Source organism: Gossypium raimondii, chromosome 8, assembly GCF_025698545.1.
Source record: "Gossypium raimondii isolate GPD5lz chromosome 8, ASM2569854v1, whole genome shotgun sequence".
In the NCBI taxonomy this organism is placed as follows: domain Eukaryota; kingdom Viridiplantae; phylum Streptophyta; class Magnoliopsida; order Malvales; family Malvaceae; genus Gossypium; species Gossypium raimondii.
Genome location: NC_068572.1, coordinates 37,612,133 through 37,623,226, shown reverse-complemented (window position 1 = coordinate 37,623,226; position 11,094 = coordinate 37,612,133). Strand labels below are relative to the sequence as shown.

Here is an 11,094-nt window from a genome sequence, read left to right as displayed (position 1 = left end):
TTAGGAACTGTGGATTATCGGCCAACTGGGCTTGTGCCTTCGGCAACTGAATTGAAATCGACTGCTAACCAAAATTTATATTCTATATAAAAGCCTTGTATGAAAAATGTCCAAATACGTATCTTTTATTTTCAAATTTTAGTTTTTATATTTAAAATTGAATTTAATTTTATATTTTAATTCTAATATAATTTAGTATTTTAATTTTATAATCAGATTAGTTAATCTAAATAATTTATTGTAATTAAAGGACTGAGGTGATTTTTAAGAATTCTTAACACAATTAATTATTTTAATTTAGGTTTGTTATAATGTCTTCTTTTATTACATATTTATTAATTTAATTCATTATGTTGCACCAAATATTTTAATAGAAAATTTTAATTACCTGAATTTTTAATAAAAATAAATGAAGAGAATTCCTAAAACAAAAGTATACAAGGACATTCCTAATTTTAGGAATAGTAAAATAAGTAAAAGCATATTTGATATTCAGTTTTTTACGATAAAAAGTTAATTCAATATGAAACGGAATTAGTAAAAATGACCAATCAAAACAATTTAATGTAACCATCAATGTGTAGCTAGGCACAAGGTTGGGATTAGGTTAGGCAGATAGATAGCTTTTGTTGGTTTAGGTTTAGTCTTAGCTAGCGTTTGGTGTTATTTTACGTTATAATTTTAATGTAATCTGATTGATGAAAAAATTACTTTACAATATTTGATGTACATTGAAAAGTATTAATTAAAATCCTTGAAAAGTTGTATTACCACATTTGGTTCACTAAATACTTTCCTAAAAATTTAATAACAATTTACAAATTTACCCACAGCAATTTGTTTTTAGTGGTGTCGAAAGCGGTTATTTTGGAGCGGTGATTTTAATTAATATTTATGAAGTCAGTATAAAAATATATTAAAGTTTGGTTTTTAAATTTTTTCAAATAGATAGTTAATTATGCTATAAGGACTAAATTGTAAAAGTTCATAATTATAGATTTATAATTGACCAAAAAGTTAGGGACTTATATAGAAATTCAACCAATTAGGCCATTTCAGAATATAATGGACAGTAAGTGTGATTTTAATTATAAATAATATTAAAACCTCAATTAAAATATTATAATGTATAAAATATATATTAAAGTAAATAAAAGTGAAAAGAAAGAAACATTGTTGTTCATCTTTCTTTCTTCCACCAAAAACAAAATCAAGAAACCTAGGAAGATTGATAAAGCTTCAAACATTCTGCACTTTTGCATGGTATGTCAATTTAGTCTTTTTGTTGTAATTTTTATATTTTTGAGGTCATGTGAGCTTGATTTAGCTAGCTCATACATCAATTTGTAAAACTGTTAAGGTTTTCAAAAGTTGTCATTGTTGAACACTTGATGAAATTGGTATTAATTTGTTAGATTTTAATCTTAGAAATGAAAAAAGGACTACTTTTAAAGTTTAATTGTTAGTTTTTGTACATAGGGGCTAAAGTGTGTAAATTTTGAAATTGATGTTAAATTTCAGAAATTATACATAATAGAGGGTTTTAAAAGGATGTAATTGAGATTAGTTTTAAAATCCATGCTCAAATTCAAAAGTTATGACAATTTCGATTTTAAAGACTAAATTGAATAAAATGAAAATTTTAGGTAACATTCAAAAGTGAAATTAAACTGACATATGTATATGATAGGATAATATAAGATTATTAGAATTAATAAATTGAACTGAATTATTGTTTAGATCGAGACTTGAACCAAATTGAAGATAATCGGAGAAAAAAGCAAAATTGTTTATTGGTCCTTAATGATTAAATTGTTTGTTGTTTTGTTAGGTAAGTTCATATAGAATTTATAGTATTGTTTTATTCTATGTTTGAATTATGTTATAATGTTAATTAGTTTAGGTTAAATGTAATTTTGTTAATTTTGGCATCTGAAGGACTGAATCGTAAAGTATGAATGATATGGCTATCATAAATAGATATGATGTATTGAATGGAAATGAAATGTTTATATGGAAAAATGATATGTAAATGATGGCATTACAGGGATTGAAATGATTTGAATATTGTAATGGTGCTAGTGTGAACTTAGTAAATGATTAGGATACGAAAGACATGCCATTAGGGTCCCAAAAAGGAAATCGAGTGTTTGATCAGAGATTAATACGATGGCTTGAGATCCAGCATGTGTTGCAGATTATCTAAAGCTCGTGTGAGCATCCCAAATATGTCAAATCTTGTGAGCATACAAGTCCGGTATCCAAATTCAATTTACTTTAGTTCTCCGAGTGAAAACGATATTAAAACGAAAATGTGATGGTTGAAATGATTGATCAATAACGAAATTTCACATACTAGTAAATTGAATATGATTTATTGAGTATATGTTAGTAAATGAATTATTGTAAATGTGAATAGTGTATTATAAGTTCATGATATGTAAATGGCCTAACCTATTGTTTGAATTGACGAATTGTGTATAAAAATGAAGAATACCAAAGGATGCCATGTTTGTGTTGATGAATTTCAATTGCTTAAATTGTTGAAATGTCAAGGTAGTTTTTCAGGAAACTCTTCAATTTGATTTTAAAACAGTAAACGCAAAGAACTCTCCTCTTTTAGCATGGATTCCTTCAATACTGGCATAAGATTTGGGTTGGATATCATCAAACTTCTTCCTATCCCGCTTTATGTTACCAACATGGATTTCTTTTCCTTCTTAATGGCCATCTGATCATTTTCCACTTGTTTCGTGCTAAAAGGAGCTAGAACAATCTTTATGCCATCCTTAGTAAAGAAGTAGGTGTTTTTGAACCTATCACAGAAGCCTTTTATGTAACACCCTGTACCCGACCTGGTCGACGTGTCCGGTTACAAGATGTCGCATTGTACTTACATAACTAACTTGAACAATTTACAACTAAATTGTACGACTAACATGACTAAGACAACCAACTAAGCATTTTATAATCATACTTAACTTAATTCGAATATTATCTGCAACAATCTTATCATGTTTGACTAGCTAATCCTCCAAACTAAAACATTACAGATACAAATTCGTAGTTGAAGTTATTAACATGCGAACTTACGAAAAGATTGACAATAATGGCTTTACTATATTTAAATATTACTCATCATAGAATATAATATAGCAGGTTCATACGTAGTTACAAAAATTTATACCTTAAGGTTTGACCTCTAGGTCACCCCATTATATGCATGTTACAAATAAAAACACAAGTCCGTCTAAGCTAGAACGAATTCTAGCTTGATCCCTCTTTAGGTCTTTATATAAACCATCATATCTAGAAAACATAACAAAGGCTAAGTTCAAATGAACTTAGTGAGTTACTAATAAAATACATCGTTTATAAATCTATAAATTAGAACTTCAAGGGTTTGATCTCATGTTTGACGTCACTTGCACAAGTGTAGTTTGCACATCTTCGAGGCGTGCTCTTGTCCTCATTTGCATTGGCTCAACTTGAAAATTTATACAGTTTTTGCATTTTCACAATCTTCCATTTTTATCGTTTGTGTTATAAGCTACAATGCAGCATGATTTTGCTTACCCATTTGCACTAATTTCATACAATATGGATTATTACCTCTTTTGTCAGCAGAACATATGTGAATTACCTTAGCAATTTTTTTCATTTTGGATTAGCAAACGACAGATTGACTCTAAAAAACTTATGCATGGAGATTCACACTTGGAGAATTTATACATGCAGATTTACATATAAAGTCTTATATACGCGGATTTGAGCTTGGCGAATACATACTTGCAGACCATACTTAAGAACCTTTACATGCGAAATCATAATCACCGATTCATATATGTAAGTTGTTACATGTGAACTCATTCTTAAATGATAGTCACCACTAGACTCTTGTTTGGTGGATAGTCACTGCGGACTCTCGATTTAAAGATAGTCCTTAACAGCTCCTATATGAAAAAAGATCTTTGCAATTTTTGGATTGAGAAAAATAATTTATACGAACTCTGGTAGCTTGAACATGGGGACAAGCCCATGTGATCTCTTGCTTAGTTAATAGTTCGTACTGACTCTTGCGAAAGATAGTCTCTTTGAACTCTTAAACTTGAAACATGAATATAAGATTAGCAGACTGTCATAGCTTGAATCATAAAGATAAATCCAGTGGACTATCATACATATGGATTCATGTAGAAGATTCATGGATACGAACTCATATATTAAGGACTCATGCGTGTGGATCCATAGATGAAAATTTACATATAGATGCGAATTCATATACATGAACTGTTCCGCGGACTTTCCCATGGAGAAATAACACGTATAACTTTACTATGAAGCTTAGAGAACAAATCCAGCGAACTGTCGTAACATGTATCATAAGATAGGTCCAGCGGACTGTTGTATCTTGAATCATGAGGTAGGTCCTGCGGATTGTCGTATCTTGAATCATGAGATAGGTCCAGCGAACTATCGTATCTTGCGTGTGCCCATGGCCATGGAACTTGCTTACATACATGAGGCTTTAAACCTTGGACTCCGCAGAGTCTCATACTTGGAAGAATCCACGTAGGGTTATCATATACAAGTGCGTATATATCTTAGTACAATCCAACCGAACCTCTACAAAACCAAAGTATCATGCATATACGTTTTCCGTATGATCAGCCCAAACCTCCGCAAAGCTAGATAACACGTGGCACAAAGTTCACAACATTACTTTTCTTCATCTTTCATCCGCCATTCATCCCTCCATACTCTGAATATCATTTATTTACACAATTGACATATAACAAGCATTCAACTAATCATGTTATTTAGTAACACAAGGCAAATAATACCATACATATCACCTAATTGACCATTCAACAATATCATATTTGATAGGGCTTTACTAGCAATAGCTCAACAAAACATCCAACTTATATTTACAACCGAACATGCATTTACATCTCAACACTAAACATGCATCAACAATACAGCAACATCCTGCCATAGAATAATTCCCCATCATCAGCAAAATGCAAAGTCCAACATACCTAAACAGCACAGTACTGAAACAAATAAAATAACCAATGAGAAATTGAGTTCAAGAACTCACCAGCAAAATACCTGAAAGCTAGTATTGATTACATCTGCTTAGCTTTTCCTTATCACTTGAGCCTCATCTATCTCGGTTAGCTAAGCATAATAACCATATCAAGATCAAAATGAAGGCATTCATATGTAAAAAAAAAAAACCCATAATTCATTTGTATCTGGAGAGATTTTAAAGGTTAGCTGCAACCCTAAACATCTTCGTAGAAAGTCGATGAATTAAACTGAAATCCTCAATTTTTCTTCCATTTTCTTTAATCAAAAGATATAAAAAAGCTTAGAAAGATTGTCAATTTACTAAATCCTCAATCATTTAAGTTGATGCATTATTCTCTCCCTCCATGCAGATTACTTCTTAACTCTTCTCTCTCATAAAACAAACTAAAGAAGAAGATGAAAGAAAGAAAATGAATACATAAAATGAGAGAATGAGCATAGGAGAATAACGCCTCACTCTATATAACCTTCTCACACTCATTTACCAAAACCAATTCATCAACATTAAATTTAATGTTCCTCATCATAATGTTTCCCACTAAAGAAAACTCAGTTCTAATGTAACGAGACTAACAATTGAAATCTAACTATTTGCCAAGCAATCCATCAAATTCATTAATTTACACTAGAACTCGTTTAAACAAAAAAAAAATTCTAATTTAATACCCATAATTGCCATGGCACCTAACCTTTAACATTTCTATGTGTGACAATTTGATTGTACTACCATGGCCTTCTTAAGAGAAGATGGCTAGCATTCATAGGAGCCATATCACATAGGACTTCATGTTTATATGTTCGCCCAATTTAAAAAGGCACATGAACTTATTTTGTTACCTTCACTTCTCCTTAGTTATTCAACCAATTAAGTTTATAATGTCATGGGTGATTTGTAATAGACAAGTTCAATTTCTCCACCAATGTAGTGGAGGCTACATTTGCATAACTCTTTTCATCAATGATAGCATGACACACCTTTTTGTGAATCATGCATCATGTGTGGAAGAGATTCTCATGTTGTTCATTATCCACCATCCTTTATAAATTCAAATCTTGTTGAGAAACAACCAATTTTCTATCATTAGAATATTCCACAATGTCCGCCTTCTCAATGAACTAGTTTTCATTAAATATCTCAAGGCATTAGAGAATGAACAATAATAATGTCGTCCAAGAAAATGCGAGTGAAGCCCAAGGCCTAAGCCCAACCGAACCAAGTTTTTCACTTTCCAATTTCATTGCAATTGATAAAGAAACGTACATCAAAGTTACCAACACATGCTATATCTCATGCCTTGCTTGATTCAAGCTTCATGCACTTAAATGAAAACTATACAACTATTATATACTAGTATAATAACCACATTCCACGCCGAGATTTTTAATTATATATTTAATAGAATTTATAATATTTACATATTGTTTTTTTTATACAAAAATAGAAAGCTAGGCCGTAAGGAAAAGCAAACTTAGGAGACACAGTATCCTCCATTAGTAATGCCAAGTCGATCACCTAGCAAAGTCTGAACTACTCTCCAAATGATAATTTGGTCATGACATTATCACAAATATATTGAACAAACTTTCATAATATATATTGAAGAAACACGTTACTAAGAAATGTATCGAAAATATTTTTTAAACTTCTTAAGATTATTTTTTTTTTTAAAAAAAGGAATAAGAGAAAATTGCATAGTGCAAAATTAGAGAATGGAGATATAGGTTCATGTACATGACTTGCCTCCGAACATATGTTATAAAAGAATTTGTACAATGATACTGTATCATGTATGCATGCTATGAAACAAATATTTAATAAGAGACCAACAAACGATTTTGTAATGATGAATAAGGTCTTCCTCTGGTAGCAAATTATCAACATAGACCAAGTTCTTTGATCTTGGCCTCTAAAATGGATGAAATAGATTTCATCGTACCCATTTAATTACAGTTTCAATTGGGAGAGCATTGAGAAATAGTTGTTTTCAGGAAAGAACATTACATGTCCGGTTACAAAGCAAATTATTGCAGATTATGAGCTTACCCAAAATTATACTCTGAGGAGATTGCATCAATCTTGATGCATGATAAACATTTCGCATTGAATCGAAAGGATCCCAACACCAAAGCCACCCACCCATCAACAAAGTGTGGATTATCAAGCTTCTTAACATGCCAAGTCACAACAATAATCAAATGTCTCAATAGTAGTTGACCGGTGATATTAAAATTCCTTTACAAAAAATTTAAAAGAGTATAAGTTGGGATTTATTGTTATACAAAGTAATTGTGTCAGCATCGTATTTACATATGGACGTCACAAAAGTTGTACTTAACAATGAAGTTATTTTGTAGAGAAAAAAAATTGAATCAAAAGCTTGCCATCAAAGGCTATATAGTTTAGCATGTTCTGGTATGGGTGCTAGGCACTTCACCTATAATTGCATCAACATAAGTTCATGAAGAAGATAACATAAATGGGAACATAACATTAGTAAAACTTTGTTTATATTCATAGCAAATTGGAAGGTATATAAAACAATTGCCAATGAACTTGAGGCCCAATTGCATTGTTTTGTTGGATTTGGTTAAAACCATCTCACAAGAAGTAAAAAAGAATACTGAAATTAAAGACGAAAAATGATAAAATCTAATTATATACAGAATTAGTTTATAAGCCTAAATTATTTGTGTCCAGAAGAGGAAAATCTCTTAATAATATATAATTGGATGAGGTCCATGAAGATAGCCAGCCAATGAGAAATTGACAAGTACAGCCCATTTCTTTTTTATTTAATTATTCACAACTCATTTTCGTGGATCTCTCTATTTAACTCTGGGTTTTTTTTTCTATGCTTTACTATTCTTCCGCTATTTGCAGCGACTAACAAACAATAGCGGGACGGGAGGATCTCTCAGGTATCTTTTTCTTCTTAAATTTAAAATTATTTCGTCTTATCTTTGTTGAAGTTAAGGGCGATCTAGCTTGGATTTGATTTTTTTTCCTATAAGAAACAAAAATCTGTTTTTTCTTTTTTAGGGTTTAGGTGATGGCTTCAAAGCGGATATTGAAGGAGCTCAAGGATCTCCAGAAAGATCCTCCTACCTCTTGCAGCGCTGGTTCAATTTCATCTCTCTTTTCATCTATTCCCTGCCCCGATTTGTTTTTTTTTTCTTGTGATCTTTCTCATAGTCATTATAGTCTTGTTTCCATTATATTCTCTCTCTCTCTCTCTCTTTTTATTGTTCTCTTAAATTTTGCCCTTTTTTCCGGTTACCTGCATCCTGTCTTTGTAAATCATGAGATGAGATCATTATTGCCGTACAATTGAATTTTGAGCTGTAAATAAAGGATCTATACTTATTAGGGGGTTTGGTTTTGAGGTTTGACCTTGATAGTTTCATTGATTGAAATTGCTGTATGTTTCGTCCTTTTATTTTCTTCATTTTCAATTTTTAGGTTTTCATCATTGGATTCTGTTTGACGCAATATTGTCAAAACTTTTATTTTTCTTTTTCACGTCTTATTATACTCATTGGTTGCTATGGATATCCTTTTCTTAAGTTGATATGTGGTCATAAGAAATTGTTGCTGTATAGCTGAAGTTGTATGAATATTCATATGATTACCATGTAATGCTATTGTCATCTATTGCAGATAGAAACTCGTAATTTCTGTTAAAGGTACTAAAATCATTTAGGAGTGCAACATCTTATATTTTTCTCAAAGGAAAATATGAAAAAAAGATTAGTATTTGATTTGAGGAAAATATTTTCATTAGGTTACTTCCTGATTGGTTATTCCATCAAACTATTATTTTACGTCTTTTTATTATTGATTAAGGCCCTGTTGCTGAAGACATGTTTCATTGGCAAGCAACTATTATGGGTCCTCCAGATAGCCCGTATGCCGGTGGGGTGTTTCTAGTCACCATTCATTTCCCTCCGGATTATCCATTTAAACCACCCAAGGTACTTGATTGTCTTAACAATCTAATTCTCATTTGTTTCTTACTTTATTGTATATTGTGTACTTTTACCTTTATTGACTGTATATTTATCTGCATTTGACTTGTCTTTTGCTTTTAAAACATACCACTTTGTGTCTTAAGTTTTTTCAAGAAAATTGCATAGCACTCCGTATACTACAAGTTCATTATTTCAACATGTTAATTTTGCTTTTTTAACCATCTATAAAGTGTTGTAGACACGACTATTATCTCCTCAGAAATCCAATACTGCTGTTGTTACAATGTGGTGAATTTCCCTACCTTTTTCCAATTTACATTTCAATGTTGAGGAATATGCATTAACATAACTGTTTAGAGCCTTCATATTATTTAGCTAATTCCTTACTGCAAATACTATGCCAACAAGTTGTCCTGACAGGGCAAGTGACTTGTGCGAACATTGCTTGGCATTGAAATGAGTAAACACTAATTCTACTTGATTTCCTTTTAGTTTTTATTTGCTTATTCTGTTACACAAATTCTTTAATCTCCATAGGGCATCTATGCATGCTGTGTGTCTAACGGTTTGTTTGAGTGGAAGGCTATTGTTAGGTGGTTTTCAGTGCCAAAGTTTATGTGATCTATTGTTATTTTTGCATTTGTAAACAGTATCAGGTAAGCCATGTCTATTACATATATGTAGATATTTAGTAATAGCTCCTCGGGTTTTCTATAATTTGCTTTCTTGGTTAAACAAAAATACTGTCAATGGATGCTATGATAACAAAATTATAACCTTAATATGAGAATGGTAATCGTTCTCATTCGTTAATGATAGAATAGCATAAAGTTTATTTTCAGATAGAAATTTTTATTTAATAGTAGTAACCAATGTGGTGTAGATACTTAATGCTTTTTTCCTCTGTAATGGCCTATATACATGCTTGTTTACCATTGATTCATGACCAACAAGTTTCTCTAGTAGTTTTGTTCAGCTAATCTTTTCCCCTTCTTTTACTATTCCTTTTAGCCTTTTGTATTTTTGCTTTCATTCAGGTTGCATTCAGGACAAAGGTATTTCACCCTAATATTAACAGCAACGGTAGCATTTGCCTTGATATTTTAAAGGAACAGTGGAGCCCTGCCCTCACCATATCCAAGGTTATTGTTCGATATTCCTAAGTCCTAATTGTCTTGAAGTATACACCTCTTTTAATTTGAACGTTATCTGTCAACCATTCTTCGTAAAGCCGTTAAAAAATTGCACCAGTTTAAAATCAGAAGGTTAAAAGCAAGCCTTTAAAATTTAGCGTTTCATCTACTGGCCAAGTTGTTTGCACCATCCAGTGACTCTGGTCTACAATAAGATTTTTTCTGTTATGTAACTTTACCGGTGTAAGGTGTGGGGATATGTTCTTATTTTATCTATTTTGATTCTAGGTGTTGCTGTCAATCTGCTCACTCCTGACGGATCCAAATCCTGATGACCCTTTGGTGCCGGAGATTGCCCACATGTACAAGACGGATAGGAACAAGTATGAGACAACCGCTCGGAGCTGGACCCAAAAATATGCTATGGGTTAAAGTGCTACTACGTATGTAATAGGAGGGCTTCATTCCCTGTGACTTTGGTCTTTAAATTAATTGTGTGATTTGTCTCCTCTTTACATACTGGACCTAGCCCTCCTTAAAAACACAATTTTCTTGTTAGTTGTTTGTATGAAAATTATGTTTCAAAACTTAAATCCCCTGTTCTTAATACTCATTGTTTTCAGTCTGTTTTCAGTCTTACTTTGATTTTTCATTCGGGAAACGAACTAATCAGGTTCTGGTGCTATAATTTTGGCATCAACCCAGAAGCACCGGTAGGGATGGCGTAGTGTTGAAAGCAAGGCAGTTTAAACCATTTACCTTTTTGGCAATATTATTGTGGTTAACAAGACTTGTCCAAGCTGGAATCGATGGATTCCCAAATTGACAAAATAACATTCTGTTGGACAGCAGAAGTTAATTCTGATGGGCTTCCATTTGGTTGGTTCAGCCCATT

The 11,094-nt window shown here is 31.9% G+C and overlaps 1 protein-coding gene across 1 annotated transcript; it reads left to right on the top strand.

The window, feature by feature from the left end:
* Window positions 1–7,868: 7,868 nt before the first annotated feature.
* On the top strand, window positions 7,869–10,806 carry LOC105791370 (ubiquitin-conjugating enzyme E2 10). The gene is made up of 5 exons (XM_012619417.2): window positions 7,869–8,016; window positions 8,138–8,217; window positions 8,942–9,069; window positions 10,104–10,208; window positions 10,488–10,806. Exons 2-5 carry the CDS (start codon window positions 8,148–8,150, stop codon window positions 10,629–10,631), a joined length of 447 nt encoding a protein of 148 aa, XP_012474871.1. The 5' UTR covers window positions 7,869–8,016; window positions 8,138–8,147; the 3' UTR covers window positions 10,632–10,806.
* The last annotated feature ends 288 nt before the right edge of the window (window positions 10,807–11,094 follow it).